Below are 23,142 nucleotides of genomic sequence, written 5' to 3'. Positions count from 1 at the left end.
TCCGACAACTTTGGTATAGTTTCCGACGAATGGATGAACTTGTATTTGCCTACATGTTCTGTTTTACACTTCAAAAGGCTGCCCTTCCCCCTCTAGTATTTTGAGGCTTGATGAGCAAACTTGGACTCCGGTTGTGCCCCCTGGTCCCGACCTTCGTCTCGGTGGAGCGACACAGAGTGCGACCTTCTAGGGCTTTCATCAGGAGCACTTCCTCTGCGCTCCAGCCTCACTTGCTTCTCGGCCCCTTTTCCGTCTCTCTAGGCGCGGGGACCCTGCCCCGCCCAGCGCACCCGGCCACGGGCACCGAGTGGTTTGCACACGGGCAGGGTCACCGGTGTCGTGTTGCTTCCAGTGTCCCTTCTGGTGAGGCCCGCTGTCCTCCAGGCCTCCCGTGATGACACGTGCCACGTGGGGTCTCCCGAAAGCGGTCTAGGCTGGTTGCACACTAATTTCGTTACAAATAATCCTGTAAAGATGATCTGTGTCGTGTGCATATGGATGTCCTTAGGGCAGATTTCTGGGAGTGGAATTATGGGGCCTTATGTATTGCTAACTCACCCTGTTTTATTTGTTTATTACCCCCCCGGGAGGGTGGTTATAAAACTTTTTTTTTTTTTTTTTTTACTTATAAAGGAGGCCTCTCTGGGGCTGTCCACATGGATGTGTGTGTCACACGCGAGTGAGCCGGAGTGAAACCCTGAGACGTGAGTGACATAAAATCATGCTGGGGAGTGTTCTGCGAGAAATGAACATCGCTGTTCATGGCCACAGCCGTTCTCGGCTGAGGCCGAGTCCTGGGAAATGACACCCCTTCGGGTCGGGAGGGCGTCCGTAGCAGCAGGCCAAGCAAGCAGGACGGACTTTTTCTGCTAAATGGCTCCCGGGACAGGCTGTGTCAGTCCGTGTTGTCTTCAGAAGGCTTACTTTGCCCGTGTCTGCCAGCACTGAGGGGTGGGTTTGGTAAGCCAAAGTGGTTCCTTGTGATTTTCATGTATATTTCTCTCATTTGATTGGTGGGCGTTGGGGTTGTTGTTGGTGGAGGTGTTCCTGACGGTTCCTTCCTCTGCTTTTGCAACCGGGTTCGCTGGGGCGAACGCCTATGCTCTGCTTGTAAACAGCGCGATGCGTTAGAGCAAAGCTGACAGCCACGCGCCCAGGCACACCGTGAGGCCCTTAGTCACTGCCGCTGATCCATCGATCGCCAGCGTTTGGGGCTCTCCTTATGGGGGGCAAAACAGAAAACAGGACCAGATCTTTGGCTTTAAAAAGCGTCAGCCTTGGCAGTTAACATCCAAAGGTTGGAAATGTTTTCCCAGCTGCCAACAGTGAGCAGCCACCCCGTTCCGCCAGCTCTGGTTTTCCCGGCCGAAGATACCGCGCCCGCCGCCCCCCCCCCCCCCCCCCCCCCCCCCCCCCCCGCTCTGAGCCAGACCCCGAGCTTTCTCCGAGTGGAGAACATTGTTTTCCTCTGATGTGGTATCTCGCTGCTTCCAGAGTGAGACAATAGGGAGGCTCCCGCGACTTCCCCCACGCCACCAGCTACCCCTCCTCCGCACACGCTTTCCCCAGCTCCTTAAAGAGACAAATCTATTCTGCCTTCTCCTCAGTTTTTTTTTATCCCTAGATAGTAAAAAAAAAAAAAAAAAAAAAAGGAGGGGGTGGAATTGGCTTGTAAAGCAAACACTGCACAGGTGTGCCCTTGGTGCTGGGGTGCCAAGTGCTGTCACTGGTTTTCAGAGTCTTCCCCTCAGTGTCCTGCCCTGCCTGCCGCGGTGCACGCTCGCTTGCTCCGTCCAGAAGCGTGCGACTCCGGCGCGGCGCCCTGCGAGCTGCGGGGGGTGCAGCTCCTTCACTTCGGCATTACCCGCCATCCTTAGGTAGCTTTGCAATGGCGGTTGGCGGGGGGGATAATTTTATTTTCCGTGAGAACTCTGAAGCAGATGCAGTGTGTTTTGTTAGAGGTTGGTGGGGGGCGGGGGGGGGGGAGGGAAGAAACCAGACCCGCAGGCCTGTCGGTCCCACGGGGCGGTGACAGGTACACCCCTGCCGTGCCACCTGCTTCCCTGTGGTTCTGGTGGTTTTGTCCTTTATTTTTCCCTTTTTAAAATGATAAAAGCAGTCTCTCTCTGCACGCGTGCGCACACACATGCACACACACACACTTTTGAAAAAATAACCCACCAGTAATCCTACCACCCTGTGTAATAATTTTTCTTTCTTTTAATCTTGACTCAAATGCAGCCTTAGATTTGCATGGTTGTCCTCTGACACGACGACACTTCGTGTTAGTTTTTTAAAAAAAAACTTACCACTCTAGGTAATTTCTCGTGTTGCTATGCAGACTTCCTAAGTAGGATTTTAAGGAATTAAATGCATTGGGATAGCGTTGGTTAATGACATTACATAAACCTGAGGCGCATAATGTATGGCGCAACATCTGTATGCTGCATTGTGTGCTCACCAGTGACGGTCTAGGCTCCTTCCGTTGCCACGGAGGTGACCCCGTTTACTCTCTCCGTCCTCCCCCGAGCCCCCTCCCTCTGGCAGCCACCATTCTGTTGACCGTGAGTTTGTGTGTGTGGTGTTTCTGTTGTACATGCCGAGAAGTGGTGGAATTCTGTCATTCTTGTCCTTTCTCGCCTGCCTTATCTCACGCAGCACGCTGCTCTCACGGTCCATCCGCATGGTCGCAGAGGGCAGGGATTTGTCTTTCTTACGGCTGAGTGGTGTTCCGTTGTGTATACGCGCCACACCCTCCTTGTCTGGTCTTCTGCTCGGGGACACGTAGCATAATTAGGATTTTTTGTAAAAGGTTGTTTTTAGAGAGGGGAAGGAAGAAAGAAAGAGAGGGAATCATCAATGTGGTTGCCTCTCAGGCACCCCCTACTGGGGACCTGGCCTGAAACCCAGGCGTGTGCCCTGACTGGGAATTGAACCAGCGGCCCTTTGGTTCCCAGGCCAGCACTCAATCCACTGAGCCACACCAGCCAGAGCTCATAATTAGGATTTTTTCTAATTAGGACTGCCTTATAGGCTCTCAGTTAGTCAGCCACTCTCTATCCTTGGACATTTACACTGTGTGTGTGTGTGTGTGTCTTTTATGTTATTTTAATAATACTGCACACTTTTGCCTGTAGCTTTTGGGAATTTTTGCTCTTAGGATAAATTTCTGGCACTGGGCGTCCCGGACCCAAGGATTCCCTACTTGTCTGGTTTCTAGATAGCTGCTCTACTGCTTTCTACAAGAATCGTGTCAGCCTGCCCCGGCCGGGTGGCTCCGTTGGTTGGAGCGCCATCCCATGCACCGAAAGGTCACAGGTTCATCCTTGGTCGGGGTGTACATGGGAGGCAGCCAATCGGTGTTTCTCTCTCACACTGATGCTTCTCTTCCTTTCCCTTCTTCTCTCTAAAAATCAGTAAACATACCCTGGGGTGAGGATAAAAAAAAAAAAGAAGAAAGAAAGAAAGAAAGAGAGAGAGACAAAGAAAGAGAGAGAAAGAGAGAGAGAGAGAGAAAGAATGGTGTCGGTCCGTGTCCAGAAACATTTTCAGTGTAGGCACAGGGGTGAGAAGCGCGTGAGCACATAAGGCTCCAGGTCGCTGCGGCAGGTGCAGGATCCGCAGGCTGCACCGGGAGGCAGTGGGTTCTCTTCCTCTCCCCGGGGGGTCTGAGCCAGCCAGCCTCGGGCTTCACCGTGAGCCTCACAGTGGTTTCCTGCGGAAGGCCCGTGTCCCACCTCTAGGGCTTTGGGTTTCCCCTGCTGCCATGGTTCTGTGGCTCCGCTTTTCCGGATCGTGGAGGAAACAGGTAGATCTCCTCTTCCTCTTCCTCTTCCTCTTCCTCCCCTCCCCTCCCCTCCCCTCCCCTCTCCTCTCCTCTCCTCTCCTTTCCTTTCCTCTTCTTTTCTAATTAAAATAAAATCCAGGACATCTCCAAAACAGTCCCCCGGCCTCTCGGGTTCAGTGGTCTGTTCACCAAATCAATCACAGTTTCAGGGTGAGCGTGAAGGAATTACGCAGATGCTGATGAGAATAAAAAAGCACCGAGGAGATGATAGGATCTCCTAGAGGCTATTTATGAAACAGCACACGTCCTGGCGCCAGCAAATCATTTCGAAGTCGGTTGCATTGCACGCAGCCGAAAACCAAAGTTGTACAGAGCTCACGATGGCTAAGAATTGATTAGCAGAACTCAGAGCCGGGCCACATATGGGAATCAGAAGTTTGCAGAAGAAAGGAGCTGCTGAGCCTCGGGTTTTTTTTTTTGTTGTTTTTTTTTTTTTTGAGGGGCCCAGCGAGGGATAGGCCAGTGCGCCCCACCCCCGGAGCGAGGCAGCCCCGGGGCAGACGGGGCGAGTGCACGTTGTGTCTGCGCCCTCTCTCCGGCTGTGGGAGTTCCTGGGTGTGGAGGTGTAGGGCCTGCCAGGCTTGCCGCTGCATAGACACGTCCCCCCCACGCCTCCCCCTGCGCCCCTTGGGTTTTGGAAGCCTGCTGGGGTGCAGCACAAGTGCGCGACCTCCCGCATCTGGGGCGCTGTGCGTGGGAGTGCTGCCTGCCTGTGGGTGTGTGTGTGGGGCGGGGGGGTGGGGGGTGCGCCGTGAAGAGGGAGCCGGGCGGGGTCCGGTCGGAGCCTGGTGATCAGTTCCCCTTCTGTTTCTCTTTTTTTTTAATTTATTTTTTATTTTTTTATTTTAATCATTGTTCAAGTACATTTTTCTCTCCACTACTCCCATTCCAGCCCACCCACCCAACCCTCCCCCCTTCCCCCCATTACCCCCCACCCCTAGTTTTTGTCCATGTGTCCTCTAAATTTGTTCCTGTAATCCCTACCCATTCCCCCCTGGAATTCCCTCTTCTCTCCCCTCTGGCCACTGTCAGGCTATCCCCTATTTCAGTGTCTTTGGTTATATTTTGCTAGTTTTTTTGTTTTGTTTTGTTTTGTTGTTTACCGTTCTGTTTCTCTTCCAGCCCTTGCCAGCGTCCAGCCATGGGGGACATGAAGACTCCAGATTTCGATGACCTCCTGGCTGCCTTTGACATCCCAGACCCCACCAGCCTGGACGCCAAGGAGGCCATCCAGACCCCCAGCGAGGACAATGAGAACCCCCTCAAGCCCCCGGGCCTGTGCATGGAGGAGAGCGTGTCCTTGGCTCACGCGGGGTCCGCCTCCGACGTGCCGGCCGTGAGCGTCATCGTCAAGAACACCAGCCGCCAGGAGTCCTTCGAGGCGGAGAAGGACCATCTGGCGCCCAGCCTCCTGCACAACGGGTTCCGGGGCGCGGACCTGCCCCCCGACGCCCACGGCTTGGGCCACAACTGCGGGAAGTTTGACTCCGCCTTCATGAATGGAGACAGCGCCAGGAGTTTCCCGGGCAAGCTGGAGCCCTCCAAGTCGGAGCCGCTGCCGACCTTCAACGAGTTCAGCCCCATCTCCAGCCCGGAGCCCGAGGACAGCATCAAAGACAACGGGTTCGGGCTGAAGCCCAAGCACGCCGACAGCTACTTCCCGCCGCCGCCACCGCCCGGGTGCGGGCCTGTCGCGGGCCCGGTGCTGGAGGCCCTGGGGAAGTTTCCGGTCCCGGAGCTGCACATGTTCGACCACTTCTGCAAGAAAGAGCCCAAGCCGGAGCCGCTGCCCCTGGGCGGCCAGCAGGAGCAGGAGCGAGGAGCACAGAAGGCGGGGGAGCCCCACAAGGAGCTGGACGCCGGCCGCTTCTTCGGGGAGGCTTTGGACTTCAACAGCCACCCCGGCAACAGCGTCGCGGAGCCCAAGGGGCTGCTGGCGGCCGAGCTGGGGTCCTGCTCCTCCGTGCCCCCGAGGCAGCGCCTGAAGCCGGCTCACTCCAAGCTGTCCTCCTGCGTCGCCGCCCTGGTGGCCCTGCAGGCCAAACGCGTCGCCAGTGTCGCCAGGGAGGACCAGCCGCCTGGCCACACCAAGGATCCCTCAGGGCCCACGAGAGAGGGCTCCAAGGGCAGCCCCAAAATGCCCAAGTCACCAAAGAGCCCCCGGAGCCCCCTGGAGGCCGCGCGGAAAAGCGCCAAGCCATCGGACAGCCCGCGGAGCATCTGCAGCGACAGCAGCAGCAGGGGCTCCCCCTCGGTGGCCGCCAGCTCCCCGCCGGCCATCCCCAAAGTCAGAATCAAAACCATCAAGACATCGTCGGGGCAGATCAAGCGGACCGTCACCAGGATCCTGCCGGACCCCGATGACCCCAGTAAGTCACCGGTGGGGTCGCCTCTGGGGAGCGCGGCTGCCGAGGCCCCCAGCGAGGCGCCAGAGGAGGAGGCCAGCACCCTGCCTGCCGCGGAGCACTCTCCGGAAGGGGCCGCACGCGCAGGGAGCCCCCAGGGCGACAGGAAAGGGGCCGAGAGCGCGCCCAAGGCCAGCGAACCTGCGTCTCCCGGCGGTAGCTCCGCGTCCCGGGTCCCGAAGGCGGCGGCGGCGGCGGCGGCGGCGGCCCCCGGCTCACAGGCGGGCAAGAAGCCACAGCAGAGCGCCGGACTGCCGGCGTCCGCGCCGGCCTCTGCCAACCTGCTGCCCAAGGCCGTGCACCTGGCCAACCTGAACCTGGTCCCCCACAGCGTGGCCGCCTCCGTCACGGCCAAGTCGTCCGCGCAGAGGCGGAGCCAGCCCCAGCCCACGCAGATGTCCGTGCCCCTGGTGCACCAGGTGAAGAAGGCCGCCCCGCTGGTCGTGGAGGTCTTCAACAAGGTCCTCCACAGCTCCAACCCCGTGCCCCTCTACGCGCCAAATCTCAGCCCGCCCGCCGACAGCAGGATCCACGTGCCCGCCAGCGGGTACTGCTGCCTGGAGTGCGGGGACGCGTTCGCCTTAGAGAAGAGCCTCAGCCAGCACTACGGCCGGCGCAGCGTGCACATCGAGGTGCTGTGCACGCTCTGCTCGCAGACGCTGCTCTTCTTCAACAAGTGCAGCCTGCTGCGGCACGCGCGCGACCACAAGAGCAAGGGGCTGGTCATGCAGTGCTCGCAGCTGCTGGTGAAGCCCATCTCCGCGGACCAGATGTTCGCGGCGGCTGCCCCCGCGAACTCCGCTGCCGCCGCCGCCGTCCCCGCGGTCCCGGCCGCCGCGCCCCCGCCCCCGCCCTCCCCCAAACACGGCCCCACCATCCCCGCGCTGCCGCTCTACCCGGACCCTGTGAGGCTCATCCGGCACGGGGTCAAGTGTCTGGAATGTCACAAGCAGATACGCGACCACACGGTCATGGCTGCGCATTTCCAGAGGATGTCGGAGGAGACCGAGGGGCTGGTGAGTGACCCTTCCGGTGGCGGGTGCCCGGCGCCGGTTCACCGGGGGCTCCGCGTGGGGCAGCGGGGGTGGTGGGGACGTCTTAGGAGAGGGTGTCTGGCTTGATGCTTAGCGACCTGCTGCGACACATACAGTGGAGTCGGTGTTTACTGGGCAAAGCGTCCCGCCCGCACTGAGGGGAGCCCCTGAAGACTTCGTGGGTGTCCAGGGACGTGCTCCGTCGTCCACTCGGCTGCTGCCCCAGTGCGCTGTTGGGGCCCCTTGGCAGGCCTGGGCTGGGTCCCTACTGGCTGGTGCAGCCCTCCTGGTGCTGGGAGGACTCGGAACAGAGGCCGGGTGGCACCACCCTGCGCCTCCGTTGGGCCTGAGAACCCTCCCCACGCTCCGCTCGGCTCCGCCCACCGCCGACACAGCTCTTTGCGCGGAGGTCCCTGGGGCAGCTGCAGCAGGACCAGCGGGCGGCGGCCGCGTCAGGGCCGATTCGCAGGGAGGGAGAGCGCACCGACCTGTGGGCCTCTCCCCTCCGCCTCGCCTGCGTGTTCTCGCCCCACTAGCGGAGGAGCTGCGCTCCTCTGCGTCCTATTCTTGGAAGACTCCCCCTCCCCCTCCGTGTGGGAGGAGTCTCCTCAGGACCCTGCGGAGCCCACCCCCGCCCCCTCCCCAGCCTCCCCCAGCCAGGGCCGCAGAGCCTGAGCGCACAGTGCGGGAGCTCCTCTCCTTCAGTTGGGGGGCGGGGGGGCTGCACACTGGCTGGCGCGATGAGCCGTGCACGTGCCGACGGTGCCCACGGCGCGCATGGGGCCGTGTGCTGAGTCCTGGGTGCCAGCAGGAGGGAGTCTCCTGGTTCCCGCTGGGGCTCACCGCCCCCCGCCCCCACCACAGCCACCGCAGACGCAGCGTTGGGTTGAAACAACGTGCCGACGTGGCTGCAGAGGGTGCCTCGGAGGGACTAGTTCATCGCGATGGCACAGGCGACAGTGGAGCGTGGCTGAGGGGGCCGGCAGGGTGTTCGGGCAGAGGAACAACAGGGCGCGAAGGGGCGGGGCACCCTGGGAGAGTTGGGGCAGAGACCGGGGAGGAGTCGGCGGGGCTGTGGGGCCTCTGCGGCTCCAGAAGCGGCCGGCGAGGTGCCGTGGGGTCGCTGTACGGTCGCCCCCGTCTCTGCTTTCCTTCCCATGAGTCACGTTGGGTCACGTGTGTCGTGGCCAGCCCAGCCCGCTCCTCTGGGGCCTCACGCACCAGCGCGGTGGCCTGGGTCCCAGAGAGCCGCTTCCGAGTCGGGCGTTCAGAACCGCGGCCGGTGGAGGCCTGATGCCTGGGTCTCTGGGTATCCCCCGTCCCCCCGCACTGTTCCTCGCCCGCCTTCTGGCATGTGAGCCGGAGCCCAGCTGTAGTAGGGTCCCAGGCCGGCAGGTCCCCTATGTCGTTCTCCTCTGGCGGGGGCTGGATAGCGGCCCCCCCAGACAGGAAGGGGGGCGGTACCTAGGAGCGCCGTCCAACTTCTCTCAGCCTCATCTTAATCCCTCAAAATCCCCTTCCCCCGGAAAAGTGGCCTTGGGGTCTCAGAGGAAGGGCAAGGCTGGAGCTCGGGGATCAAAACCTCGCCTGGACAGCTGGTCGGCTTCCGTCTCCCCACAGTGGCACCCTGGCTTCAGGTCACACCCAGGGCAGGGGCGGGCGGAGGGAGTGGGCCTTACCTCCAGGGCGGGAGCCGCCCCCCCCCAGACCCGACCGGACCGGCCTCCCTGTGCCGTGGCCGGAGGGGCCAGCCCTTCCCTGACGCTATGGGGCGGGATGTCAGCATAGAGACCGTTTCTTCCCGTCCTTGATATCATCGTCACAGCTCACAGATCAGCCACGGTTCCTTAACACGTCCGATACAAGTCCGTATTCAGATTTTCCAGTTCCTATCGAAATGTGACCTTGAGCCAAGATCCAGGCGCGGACCGCACTTGACGCTGGTTCGGCGCGTGTTCTCGGCTTCTCGCCTGCAGCCACCCCCGCCCCGCCCCGCCCACTCGGACCCGGACCCGGACCCTCCTTGGGTTTGCTGAAGGAACCGGGCCCCGCGTCCTGAAGACTTTCCAGGGCGGGCGCCTCTGGGTTTGACTGACGGCTTCCTGAGAACTTTGCAGGACCCTTTGGGGTGCCCGACGCCTTCCACCCACGGTTGGCTCGTCCTCCTAGAACGCTACGATTTAGCCGTGGACTGGGGATTAGCAACGAAGACTCGATTGGCTTCCGGTTCGATCCGCAGCAGGGGCAGTCCCGAGTTCTTCCAACTTCGTGACTTCGGGGAGGTGCACAGTGCTGGACGGTCTCGGTTTTACCGGTGCCAGCCTTCCGGGCAGCTTCTGCTCCCTTCACTGAGAAGCTCCCGCCCCTCACCCGGTGCTGTCCACATGCACTCACAGTCACTGCCCGAGTCGGTGACACTAAGAGCCGCAGAATGGCGTTTTCCTAATTTTATTATTATTTCCTTTTGTTTGCTAGCTGGGAGTCCTTCTCACTTATCTTTCCCTCCTCCCTGAGGACTGTTGGGTTACCCCGAAATACAGTTTATGTTGGGCAAGGGGATAAAGACATAATTCGCTCCCCTCGGTGAGCGGTTTTCCAAGGGCGAGGGGTTTTTCACGGTGGCTGCCCCGATTCCCAGTCCCACCGGCTGGGGACGGGGCCTCAGTCTTGCTTGATCCGCACCCACATTTGCTGCTTTTTTCTTTTCTTTTTTTTTTTTTTAAACACAGAGTGATTTATTTTATTTTTTAAAGTTTTTATTTATTTTTAGAGAGGGAAGGGAGGGAGAAAGACAGAGAGAGAGAGAAAGAAATATCAATGTGTGGTTGCTGGGGGTCATGGCCTGCAACCCAGGCATGTGCCCTGACTGGGAATCGAACCTGTGACACTTAGCTTCCCAGCCCGCGCTCAATCCACTGAGCTACGCCAGCCAGGGCCATTTTCTAATTTTTAATCAGAGGAAAGAAAGATCATGCGTTTATACTGGTATCCAAATGTCAGAGATTATAGAGTTTTTATGGAACTGATTTCATACTGAAAGTCTCGGTCCCTGCGATTTTCCTGCTACAGACACACGTACACACTCAAAGTACCAAGGGCGGTGTTATCTGTAACATTCGGAAGGCGGCGGAAATGGGAGGGCGCACATGGGCTTCTCTGGCCCCTGCCCTCCACCCCCCACCGCCTCCTGCTGCAGGAGTGCAGGTCGAACTGGTGTGTTTGCACGGGCCCTGGGAGGGATTCTTCTTTCCTTTATGGTCGATACATAGTTACGTGGAGTGTAGTTAGGGTACTTGATTCCGTTTTTCAATTTTTAGGGGCGCTTTTGTTTATTTCATCTCTTATCACTTAAAAATCACGTAAGACACTGGATGCCCACGGTAAAGCCGCATGACGAGGTGTGTCCAGGGAGGCTCTGCCTCCTTGCACCCCTTTCGCCCCTTTTCCGGGGGCAGCCGTGTTTATTTATTCCCTTTCGGTTTATCGCCACCTCGCGCCTTTTTCTTACAAATAAAAGCGAATACATGTGTGCCACTGTCTTCTCTTTCCTACACAAAAGAGCACACTCATTTACTGTTCGGCAACCACAGTAATACTTAAAAAAAGTGATAATTATGGAAATGTCCCCAACACCATGTAAAAGTGGGGAGAATGGCCCCGTGGACTCTCCCGCCACCATCGCCGACTCGCGGCCCATCTCACTCTGGGTTTTCTTACCCGACCCTCCTCCTCCAACGCAGTTTCCAAACAAGCCCCGGCGTCCTTGTGTCTGTGTGTCGGTGTGTGTCTCTCAACGATGAGTGTCCCCCCCCCCCCCGCAGCAGAGGCACAATGTCATTGCATCTCAAAACTAATCATTACTCATGATCAGATCTTAATAGCAAAGGTCAAATGTCCCGATACTATTACGTTAGGGTTTTTTTTATGATATAGTTACTTTATTTCTTTCCGTTTTATTTTGTATCCGTTTCAGGTGTGCAGTTTAGAGATTAGACAATCATATACTTTACATAGTTTTCCAAGTGAGTGGTAGATATAACAGTAATAATAATAATAAAAACTTAGTGTCTGATTCCTTTTTTACACTTGGCGTTCTTGAATCGGAATCCAAATAAGTGTTATTTGGATTCCGATTGTTGAAAGTTTCTTGTTGAAAATTTCTCTTTAATCTCTCTCAATCTGTAAGTTCCTCTTCCCTTTCTCTCGGTCTTTTTTTCCGTTGTAATTCGTTTGTAGGAAGAACTGGGTCTGTCCAGGTCTTTCCTGGGCCGAGGCCCCACGTCCTGGACTTGGCTGCTGAAAGCACAGACCCTTTCCCGTCTCCCTCCGACAGCTTGTCCCTCCGCACAGCTGCTCTGACCCCCGTGGTCGGGGCCCCTCCGCCTGTGCTGTGGGCGGCACAGCTATCTCCTCTTTACTGAGAGGGGCCCTGCAGGTGTGGGCGGGCGCCAGCTCGGCCGCCCGCCCGTGGCTTCCCCCTCTGGCTGCCAGGACCCTGCCCGTTAGAGCTGCTGTGGGTCTGGCTGGAGGACTTGTGTTCCCTTGGCTCCGCCCCCTAACCCCCCCCAAAGCACGCAGGCAGGGCTGAGGGAATGGAAGCTGTCAGTGCGTCGTCAGCCGCACTTGGGCCTTCTGCAGCCAGGCGGTCAGGGTCGGCTCAGGTCCCCTGGGAGGTCACTGACCCATCTGACTGGAGGTGTTGAGCGGGAGGAGCCACCTCTGTCCTGGGGAGTCTGGCCGTGAAGCGACACCTGAGAATCCAAGAAGTGCCTTGGGCCCGTGGGGAGGAGGAGAAGCTGGAAGAAGCGCGCAGAGCCCTTGAGCAGATTAATCTTGGGGAAAACTGGGTCAGGTCTGTCTCCGAGTAAGTAAGAAGGGGAGAGGTGCAGCCTGCGTGGCCAGGTCTGGGGCGTCCCCATGCCCTGAGATGCTTGGAAGGGAGAATGGCCATGGGGCTGGCTCGTGCTGACCCACGTCCCGGGAAAGCCAGCCGCCCGCCCACCCGAGACGACCAGACAGCCACGGTGGGCCCGGAGCGCCCGTGTCAGCCGCCCTCCCCTGCTCTCTCCTAGACGTGCCCGGTGTGCCAGATGCTGCTGCCCAACCAGTGCAGTTTCTGCGCGCACCAGCGGACCCACACGCACAAGTCCCCCTACTGCTGCCCGGAGTGCGGGGCCCTCTGCCGCTCGGCCTACTTCCAGACCCACGTGAAGGAGAACTGCCTGCACTACGCCCGCAAGGTGGGCTACAGGTGGGTGCTGCACGGCCCGCCGGCCCGGCCCGGCCCTCCCGGGGGAGCTGCGCCCTCTCCCTCTCCTGGGCCGGCCCTCGTGTCAGCCTGAGCAGGGTCCCCCGGGCCCTGGGCCCCGGCCTGCTAAGGCCGAGCGCGTCGGTGGGTATGTGGACGGACATGTTTATTTTCTAGAGAGCAAGAGGGAGAAGGATAAGAAGTTTAAAAAAAAAAATTAAACATGAGCAAAAATAGCTTTGAAGGTGGAGGATTTGGGGAGATGAGCGTGTCCGGAACACTCGCTCTGTCAGCTTGGTTTTGAACAATATATACATTTCATTGGATCACAGAGTTACCGCGTTTGGCATATCAAATTGGAAGTACTGTTGTTGCAACAGTGAAGTGGCTGATCGCAGCACCTGGGAACGTTCTCCGTTCCCATGAACCAGGGGCGCTGCGAGACTGCCAACTCGGGGGGCTCCGGGGCCTTCGTGTTGGTTGGTGTCTGTCCGTTCGTGAGAAGCTAGCAGAACCCGAGGATGGAAAAAATGATCAGCCTCACGGTAAAAACAAGAAAAGTTGACCGCAGACGGAGTCTCCTCCATTGTGTCAAATGGATAGAAGCAATAAGTCATGTTCAGGAAAAAGGATCAAAACGGGGGGGTTGGGGAGGTGCCCTCCAGAGCTCATCAGAATGTACCTTCCACGTCGACCTGGTCAGTCGTGACCCTGTGCAGACTGGCTGCAGTGGGGAGCTTCCGCGTCTTCCTGGTCCGCTTTCACTCCTGAAACTTCGTTTTGCCCAAATTTAGTAAGGTGTTTTTTTTTTCTCTTTGGTATTTAAAAAAATTTATTGATTGAGGTCAGTGCCAGATGCCGAAGATATAAAAATGATGAAGACGCAGCCCCGGTGCTCCAGGAGGCTGCGGTGTGGTAGGTTTTACACACGTGCACAGTACGTGTGGGTCCGAGGGGCAAGTCGCACAGCGGAGGGAGGAGCAGCCAGGAAAGCTTCCTGGAGGAGAGAGCAGGAGCTTCGGGCGGAAGGAAGGGAGAGGGGATGCCTGGCGAGGACACAGATGGGACGCCAGCCCACGCAGAAGGGGCTCTGGGGAGATCAGCGTTTCTGTGGAGGCGGGTCAAGTGCAGGCGGGAGGAGAGGTGAGAAGTGAAGCCAGGAGCTGGTGGAGGCCAGGCCTTGCCTGACCTTGTGCTTCGTGTGCTCCGTGGCAGACGCTGGGCCTCCGTCCAGCAGACACTGAAGAGCTGCAGAAAGATTTGCAGTGTGTGTGGGGGGCAGTGATTCCGCGAGATCGTTTCTGGGAAGCTGACACCGCGTGTCGGGAGAGGGGAGGCCGGCTGAGAGGCGAGTGCGGCAGTCAGGCGAGACGCCGCGGGCTTCTGCTCGGGCATGGTCTTGGGATGGAGGTCCAGGGTAGGTGGAGACAGATTCGGGAAGTGCAAGCATTGGGACTCTGGGGCAGCTCACAGATGGGGGTGAGGATGCGGACCCCCAGGTTTCTGTCCCAGTACAAACGTTTCCAAATGTAGACTGATTGCTTCGCATGGTACAGAGGACAGAGACCCTAAAGGGCCCGAGAAACCAACCAGCCAGTGACGGGGTCGTATGCGGCCCTTGCCGCTGTGTTGCAGAAGGGCGGGCGCTGGCAGCCTCCAGGCTGCCTTGTTAAAGCACACACCTGACGAGCGTTTCTGCAGGTCCCTGGACACCTGAAAATGCCATTCTGACTTTGACTTAAGTGTGTGCTGCGTCTTCTAAGACCCACTCCAACCCAGTAGACAGGCAAGGAAGGCAACACTTTGATTTTTATCTTTGAATCTTGAACCCAAGAAATTTCCAGTGCCGCAGGTGGAGTAACAGGCTTTTGGTTTTTTTTTTTTTTTTTTGGTTTTTAATTATTTTATTTGACTTTCTTCTGTAGGGAAAAAGAAACAGTCTCAAAAGCAATTTAGTCTTTCAAGCCCTTCTGTAAGGAGTCTCAGCCAAGAATGTATTGCGATTCAGCCACAGAGCGGGATCCCCGAACATAACGGACATTCAAATCTTCAATTGATTGTGGGGTTCCAAAAACACACACACTGATACACTATTCACTGCGGTTAAGATCTGCTACCATTAATATGTTTTTGGTAACAGCTTTATGCACGTGTCATTTACACACATGATCCACCCACGTAAAGTACGCAATCCAGTGGTTTTCAGTATATTCTGAGTTGTACCATCACCACAAGCAATTTTAGAACACTTTCCAAAAAAATTTTTTTTTAGAATACTTTCATCACCCCACAAAAACCCCGCTATATCTACACCTTCCCATCTTCCCAGCCCATGAACAACTACTGATTTACTCTCTGTGTCTTTTAGACTTGTCTCTTGGATGTTCCCTATACATGGACCATGCAGTAGGTGCTCCTAGCATACTGTTTTTGAGGTGCATCCATGCCCTCACGGATATACGTTACTTCATTCCTTTTTCTGGCCAAACGGTGTTCCGCCGCACGTGCTCACCGCCCACCGCTGACCCTCGCATCCACCGAGTTCTCGTGTGGATAGGTGTTTTCAGTTCTCGCGGGCACATGTGCAGGACTAGAGAACCTGGGCCATACGGTCACTGTCAGTTTAACTTTTTTTTTTTTTTATATTTTATTTATTTATTTTTAGAGAAGGAAGGGAAGGAGAAAGAGAGAGAGAGAAACATCAATGTGCGGTTGCTGGGGGTTATGGCCTGCAACCCAGGCATGTGCCCTGACTGGGAATCGAACCTGGGACACTTTGGTTCGCAGCCCGTGCTCAATCCACTGAGCTACGCCAGCCAGGGCAGTTTAACTTTTCTGAGCAACAGCCAGACCGTCTCCCAGAGCGGTTGTACCCTGCTGGCTTTCCTGCCAGTGGGGGGTGAGGGAGCTGATCGCTCCACACGCTCATCGACACTTTTTCAGGTCTGGCTTTTGATTCGAGGCATCCTTGTGGGCGTGACTGCTGTCTTGTGGTGGTTTTGGTGTGCTTTTTCCTGGGGGCTTATGGTGCTGAGCGTCTTTTTATGTTGGGGTTGGGTTTTTTTTTTTTTTATATTTGTATATTTTTGGGGGGAAAGCATGTCTGTTCAAATCTTTTGCCCATTTTCAAATTGGGTTAATTGCTGTTTTGTTACTGAGTAGTAAGAGTTCTTTATATATTCTGGATGCAAGTCCCTTGTCAGATACATGATTTGCAAATATCTTCTCTTGTTCTGTAGGTATTCATGTTTTTAAATAAATCCTCCAAAGGTGCCTATTCTGTTTCCTTTCACTCTACTACAGTTTTACAATATTACTTTGTTTTATATTATTTTTGCTTTTTCTTGAAGGCGATGTATAAAGCCTGTACATTTCATAGATATTTTATGTTCATATTTTATGTGAAATGCATATACATTTTACATATATACTTAGAATTGTATACATTATTCTGCCCTTTGTTGATAATTTGGAGAGCGGCCAATAATGTCATAAGGGAACAAGTTTAGACTATTCTAAATAACATGTTATTTTTAAGTTATTTGTGATTATTAGCAAAATTAATTTTTTTTTTACTGCTCTCCATCTTTTCTAAAACTGCATCTCTCACAGCACACGCTTCTCTCGCTGTCTGTCTTCTCCTTGGAGAAGTGGTTGCAGAGCTGGGCTGTGGGGCTGGGTTTCTCCTCCGCCCGGTTTTCATCCGTTTGTAAACCCTGCTCGATCCCGACCTCTGCCGAGGTTGCTCGGTGCGTGTTCTCCGGCCCCTCACGTTCTTCCTCTCAGTGCGGTTTCCTCGGACGGCGTGTCTCCGAGGGAGCTCGGCTGTGTTTTCGGTTGCATTTCTGACGAGGGTATTTGTACTGTTCCTGCGGAATTCGGTCAACCTGCACAAATAAGGCCGCGTATACCAGGTGTGCCTGGCCACTGTGGATGAATTTGGAAACGTGTGTATTTTTTTTTTCTCCTGCCAACACCTTGTGGTATGGAAGGTCCCCCGCTCCGTGTGCTAGAAGTCAGTCGCTACGTCGTTGAACGGGAGAGAAGATTCAACTGAGCCAGTAGTTTGCACAGGCGCCAGAGCACGCACGGATTCAGTCGTGACTGCGCCTCTCAGGTCACCGCGAACAGCTCCCTGGCTCTGTGGGCTGCTCCTCACTGCTCGTGAGCCTGCAAAGGTGATTACGTAACCCCCAGTGTCTCCTCCAAACGCAGACATGCAAAAGGAAGAAAAACAAGAACGTCGGTCAGGATTCCGTGATGATTTACGTGGATTGCGAAAGTGGGCTCGCAGAGCGACTCGAAGGGAAATGGGTGGGGTCAGAGAATTCTTTGGGGAAGGCGGGTCCTTCCTTTCATGCAGCCGCAGCCTGCCCGATGCCGAGGTTCCGGGGCAGCCAGTGCTACAGGCGGCGTCCCCACAGCAGGAAGAGCAGAGCGGTCTTCTCAGACACGGGAGGCCCGAGTGTGTTTCTGAGCAGGAGGAAGGACGGAACACATGTGAGGGTCTCGGAAGCTGAATGGACGCAGGTCATGTACCAAAGAGAGGAAAGGCCGCATGTTAAGAGAGATATTTCAAGTTGGAAGGAGGAATCTTTGCTCTGGCTCAGTGGATTGAGTGCCGGCCTACGAACCAAAGAGTCGCAGGTTCGATTCCCAGTCAGGGCACGTTCCTGGGTTGCCATCCAAGTCAGGTCCCCCAGAAGGGGGCGCTGGAGAGGCAACCACACATTGATGTTTTCCTCTTTCTCCTTCCTTCCCCTCTCTCTAAAAACAAATAAAATATTTTTAAACATAAAAAAAAAAGAAAGGAGGAGCCTAACATGGCCTCGACCGCAGAAAAATGGTTTCAGATGGTTTATACATCATAAACAATGACATAAATAGGCATGGATAGGGGAGAGGCAGAAACAGAAGTGGTCCATGGTCTCACCGAGGGAGCGTCACAACCCTTAGGAGCTGCATAGCATGGAGTGGCCCCGGCCCCAGCCCCAGCTCGTGCAGAGCACCTGCAGTGCGGCCACTGCGGCCGGCCGCTCCCCCGTATGAACTGGGACGAGAGCAGCGTCGGGGACAGTGAGGCAGAGGACGTTCCGCCCGCACAGCGGATGCCGCCGCGCGGGGGCGCTCTGGAGTGTCTCTCCCTGGGCTTTGGGCCACTCGCTCCAACGCGGCTGCTCCGGGGAGCGTAGGGTTTCCTGGCCGTTTCCCATCCCGCAGCCTGAGCGCCGACCGGGGGAGGGCGCAGCTTTCCCCAGCCTCCTGACGGACGCTGCTTGTGGACCCCTCCGGCGGTGCCGCAGGAAACGGGTGCTGTTTGTGTCATTTTGGGGCCCCTCTCTTCCTTCTCCACCCCACTGACTTCTCTTACCTGGCCTGAAGATTTTGGTTTGCAGAAGGATATCCTCTGGCCTGTGAAGGGAGGGGAGGGTTTCTCCTGGCTTTTCCACCAGCCGTGGCCTTGGCTTTGGGCGGCCCTGGGAGACCGCAGCGTGCCAGACGGCAGCGGGCAGGCTCTCAGGACTCAAGGCTGAGTGCTCGAGGGCGTGTCTCGAGAGAGGCCTTTGTTCCTGCCCTCCATCCCTCCTTTTCCAGGCCCACCCATGGGTGTCTGACCTCCAACCCCCACCCCCGCCTCTGTCATTCAGGTGCATCCACTGCGGGGTCGTCCACCTGACCTTGGCCTTGCTGAAAAGCCACATCCAGGAGAAACACTGCCAGGTTTTCCACAAATGTGCTTTCTGCCCCATGGCCTTCAAGACTGCCAGCAGCACCGCGGACCACAGCGCCAGCGAGCACCCCACCCAGCCCCCGAAACCCTCCCAGTGAGTGCTGCCTCGGGGCCAGCAGGCCTGCGGGGCGGAGCCCAGCGGCCTGGGTGCCGCAGGGGGAGGTGTTGGGGCAGAGGTGTCTGGAGCCCCCCGAAGACATCCTGAGGCCAGCGGGTATCTGCACTGGTCCCAAGAGAGTGGAGTCGGGGTTGAGGGCCGTGGGGTTCTGTGGCAGAGCAGCCCCGGCCGCCTCACGCCCTGGGGCTTGTCTCGCAGGCTCATGTACAAGTGCTCCTGTGAGATGGTCTTCCACAAGAAGAGGCAGATCCAGCAGCATTTTTACCAGGATGCCAGCAAGGCGCAGGTGGGCGTATTCAAGTGCCCCGAGTGCCCGCTCCTGTTCCTGCAGAAGCCGGAGCTGATGCAGCATGTCAAGGTGGGCATCCCGGGGGAGGAGGCCGGGGGGCGGGCGGGCGCGCCCCGAGCCGGGGGTCTGACTCTGTGCCTCTTTCCCTCGCCCAGTCAGTAACCGCTCTCCCCATCCCCAGAGCGTCCACGGGGTCCCCCGCAACGTGGAGGAGCTGTCGAGCCTCCAGTCCTCGGCCGACACGGCCTCCGGCCGCCCCGGTTCCCGAGTTCCCACCGAGCCCCCGCCGACCAGCATGGCTGCCCGGGGTAGCTCGCTGCCATCGGGCCGCTGGGGCAGGTCTGAGACCCATCGCAGGGCAGAGGGCAAACCCCGGCTGAGGAGCACGGGCTGGACCTGCCAGGAGTGCCAGGAGTGGGTGCCCGACCGGGAGAGCTACGTGTCCCACATGAAAAAGAGCCACGGTCGGGTAGGTGCACCCGGGGGGGGGGGGGGGGGCTCCGGGCGCTTGGGGCAGGGTGGGCGCTGCAGATGCTGAGGTCCGTGCGGCGTCCTCCTGCCTGCCCCCGTCGTCCGAGGAGGAAGGTGCGTGCAGAACCGTCTCGCGGTGCTGACGCTCTGATCTCCGGGGCCCCCTGCAGGCGCTGAAGCGGTACCCGTGCCGGCAGTGCGAGCAGTCCTTCCACACGCCCAGCAGCCTGCGCAAACACATCCGCAACAACCACGACACTGTCAGGAAGGTCTACACGTGCGGGTGAGTGAGTCTCCGCAGTGGCAGGGGGGGAAAGCCCGGAGGCCCGAAACCCGAAAGGCGCGTCCAGGGGCTTCTCTCTGCTCTGAGATCTGGGGTCAAAGGCCAGAGATGAGCGAGTGTCTAAATGGAAAATGCTGTGGCTAGGTCAGAAACCAGCTTCCACAACCTGGGGGCTCCCGTGCCCTCCCCTGTCCCGTCTCCCTGACCCGGCGCTGCATTGCTGGTCAGTGGCAAAGGGCCCGTCAGTCACCGGGGTGGCGGTGTGACCGTGAGCCTCCCGCGGCGCCACCTGCCTGTGCTTCGGCGCATGCGCGGCCTCCCTTACTGAGGCCCCGCCCAGCGCTTGGGCCTCTGGGCAGTGACGTCAGGCAGCAGAGGGTAAGCTCGTGACCGCGACCCGGGGCACACGCTCCGACTTGCTGTTGTCGGTCGGGCTGCCGCTTGCTGGCGGGACTTCTTCGGGGAGGACCCAGCTCCCCAAGCCAGCCCGAGGACCACCCAGCCCTCTCCCCGGCTGCTCCAGGCGCTCTGCCCCAGGAGCCAGCAGCAGCAGCAGCATCCACCCTCCGCCTCCTGCTCAGGCTGCGCTGGGCGCCGGGGCCCGTCCTCTCACATGCTGGCCTCGGCTGCCCCCTCGCAGGTACTGCACAGAGGACAGCCCCAGCTTTCCTCGGCCCTCCCTCCTGGAGAGCCACATCAGCCTTATGCATGGTATCAGAAACCCCGACTTGAGCCAGACGTCCAGCATCAGACCTCCGGGCGGGCACTCCCCTCAGGTGAGTGCGGGGCTCCTGCCCGGTGCAGCGGCGGCTCAGTGAGGCCTGGGGCAGGGTAGGGGGTGGGGGCGGGGTGGGGGGTGGGCACTGGGAAGGCCACAGGGCACCCGTGTGTCGTCGTGGCCATGCCACAACCGGCGGCGACAACTTCCCCCGGTGCGGGCAAGCCCAGTGGGACCCCCCGGACCGCACACAAGGGAAGGACGGGGCCCAGGCCCACGAGGCAGCCGGTCGGCCTGTTGGCCCTGCCGTTTCCCCGTCACCGTGAGCCCCTCCTCAGGGGGGCGGGCTGCGCTCAGTGACGCGGGAGAGATTCCGTGCGTACGTGCCTGCTTCTGCCTCAGTCCTAGCAGTGGGCAAGGGGGGCTGGCCGTCAGGGGACGGCGGCCAGACTCGGCTGCCCCCCCCCCCCCAGCTGTGGGAGGAGCTGCACTCAGACCCCTGCTGTCCTGACCCCTCGTCCTGCCCTCATCCTCGTACCGCACCCATTTCCGGTTCCGGGGAACTTCGGCAGCTGCCTGACCTCCCTCCTCACCGCAGCTTCTCCCCCGCCCCACGCAAGGGGCCAGTCCTCGGAGGGCGCTGGCGCGTCTGGGACACGCGGGGACACGCGGGGAGCGCCCGGAGCCCCAGGACGTCCCCTCTGGGCTGCTCAGAGCAGGTGTCTCCCTGGGGGGCGAAGGCCCTTCCGCTCCCGGCAGGCGGGGCATCATTGGCATTTTGGCCACATCTGTCTGCGATTAAAATGTACCCCCTCCTCTTCCCTCCAAGAGCGCGCACCCTTTGGTGCAGCAGCAGCCAGCTGCCTGGCTTTATCTGTCAGATACCTTGGGCCGTGGGCACAAGGCAGGGTGCTAAGAGTGGTCAGTGCCTCGCTGTGTGCGTGGCAGAGATGGAGCCCGACTGAGTATCCGCCAGCGGGGACGGTCCATCCCTGCGGTGGGTCCGTGTGCTGCGTTAGGGAGGCGGGGCCTCTGGCTAAGCCTCACCGAGATGGGGGAGGGGCCAGTCATGTCGTGCCACGAAGGGGCGGGGCAGAGAAAACCGCACATCGTGTTAGACTGCTTCTGGGAGGAGCCACAGGGCTGGAGGGATGGGGTGATCTCTGGAGATCAGGCGGGGGTGTGGGCTGGAGGGACGTGATCTCCACGCCCGTTCTGTATCTTTGGAATGTTGTGCCACATACTTTAAAAAAGAAAAAAAAACCCACCAACCCAAACAAACCCAAGCCAGGCCGGCGGTCAGGGCCAGGGTGACCCCGGCCTGGGCGGCGATTCCGCGAGGCCTTGGGCGTCACTGTTGTGTCTGGGGGCTCCTGCTGCGGGCCCGGCGCGGCCTGGACTCGGCTCATGCTGTGTCCCCTCCAGGTGAACCATCTGAAGAGACGGGTCAGCGGGGCAGCGGATGCTCCGGGCACCAGCAACGGCGTGACCGTCTCCTCCGCCAAGAGGCACAAGTCCCTTTTCCAGTGTGCGAAATGCAGCTTTGCCACGGACTCGGGGCTCGAGTTCCAGAGCCACATACCTCAGCACCAGACGGACAGCTCCACGGCCCAGTGCCCGCTCTGCGGCTTGTGCTACACCTCCGCCGGCTCCCTGGGCCGCCACCTCTTCATCGTCCACAAGGTGAGAGAGCAGGAGGACGACGAGGAGGAGGCCGCGGAGGAGGCGGAGCCGGAGGAGGGCTCCGGGGAAGAGGTGTCCATGGACGCCAGGGAGAACGGACTGGAAGAATGTACTGGCGAGCCCTTGTCAGGTGACCCAGAGGCCCGAAGATCGCCGGGCCCGGCCCCCGAGGAGGACGGTACCCGGGAGGCTCAGAGTCAGCCACAGGCCTCCCGGGATCAGGACAGCCACGCGCCGTCCCCGCAGGCGTGACGGAGGCTTGTGGTGCGTGCGGTCGGGCGTCCTGTGGCCTGCTGCTCCGGCCACTCCGACTGTGCGGATGGGGGGAGACCAGCCGCTCTGCCCAGCGTGAGTGCGGCAGAGGGGCGGGGCCCTGGGGCGGTGTCCGCCCCCGAGCTGCAGGGAGCCGGGTGTGCCCCGGCCCCAGGAGGTGTGGGCTGCCCAGGAAGCTCCCAGATCTGAATTTACTTCTGTTATTTATGGCTTTGTGCTGCTTCCCGGAACCCCGACTCTCGTCCGTGTCCTTCCAGCCCCGGCGCTGCCCGCTCCGCTCGAAACCGCCCGGCAGCCGCGCTCTTCGGGGAGGCTCCCCACCTGCTGCCTGCAGCCAGGGGCCCCTCCGAGCTGTCTGGGAGGCCAGAGCCTGAGGAGGGGGGACGGGGGCGGGTGGTGGTGGGTGGGCTGCTGCCCTCCCTCTCGGAGTGGTCGGCCTGGCCTGGCCGTGGCCGCCTTGCCCTTCCTTCCCGTTTCCTCTGGTTCCTCCCCCGAATGACAGTCCCGGAGGGTGGCTTGTCTCACTGGCCCATCCTGTCCGCGTGGGGAAACTTCAGCAGCACCCCCCGTGCGGAGCCCCGGGGGACCAGAAGTGCGCTCCGGCAGACAGGCGGGCAGCGAGAGCAGACCCCTCGGAAGGGGCGTGCGTCCCATCCTGCCGCGGCCCCGCCTTTCCCGAGGAGCCGGGCGTGGGGCGCGCAGACGCTGGGGTGCTTGTCCTCGCCCTCCTGTGCCATTAGCGAGGCTGCCGCCCCGGGCAGGCCGCCCCGGCCTCTCGGTTACACTCGTGTTGCTCAGACTATATTTCAAATAAAAAATTCTTCTGACCACGCAGGTGGGCTCTTGTATTCCTCTTCAGGGGAGCCTGGCCCCACCCTGCTCCCCCCAAGGGTCCTTCCCAGACCAGTGTTTCCGCCGTCCGCGGAAGGTCCTGTAGGTCCTGGAGCCTGGGGCGCCCCGGTTCTCCGCAGATGTTCCGAAGGGGAGGGGGCGCGTTCTGTGCTGGTCTGGAGTCACCGCCAGGGTCTCCCCGGGGCTAGTG

General features: G+C 59.1%; 1 protein-coding gene across 2 annotated transcripts in view; it reads left to right on the top strand.

Annotated features, from left to right (window-relative positions):
* Nucleotides 1-22,930, top strand: part of ZNF592 (zinc finger protein 592) — a 29,521-nt gene extending 6,591 nt beyond the window's left edge. For both annotated transcript variants that reach the window (XM_036012323.1, XM_028502440.2), the window contains exons 2-9: nt 4,970-7,268; nt 12,359-12,537; nt 18,183-18,359; nt 18,582-18,741; nt 18,854-19,141; nt 19,314-19,426; nt 20,067-20,202; nt 21,570-22,930. In XM_036012323.1, coding sequence (XP_035868216.1) covers nt 4,989-7,268; nt 12,359-12,537; nt 18,183-18,359; nt 18,582-18,741; nt 18,854-19,141; nt 19,314-19,426; nt 20,067-20,202; nt 21,570-22,079 — 3,843 coding nt within the window. In that variant the 5' untranslated portion in view covers nt 4,970-4,988 and the 3' untranslated portion in view covers nt 22,080-22,930. The remainder of the gene's footprint in view (nt 1-4,969; nt 7,269-12,358; nt 12,538-18,182; nt 18,360-18,581; nt 18,742-18,853; nt 19,142-19,313; nt 19,427-20,066; nt 20,203-21,569) is intronic.
* The last annotated feature ends 212 nt before the right edge of the window (nt 22,931-23,142 follow it).

This window comes from Phyllostomus discolor, chromosome 12 (genome assembly GCF_004126475.2).
Source record: "Phyllostomus discolor isolate MPI-MPIP mPhyDis1 chromosome 12, mPhyDis1.pri.v3, whole genome shotgun sequence".
In the NCBI taxonomy this organism is placed as follows: domain Eukaryota; kingdom Metazoa; phylum Chordata; class Mammalia; order Chiroptera; family Phyllostomidae; genus Phyllostomus; species Phyllostomus discolor.
Note: the sequence above shows the minus strand (reverse complement) of the source record. Positions and strands in the feature narration are given on the sequence as shown.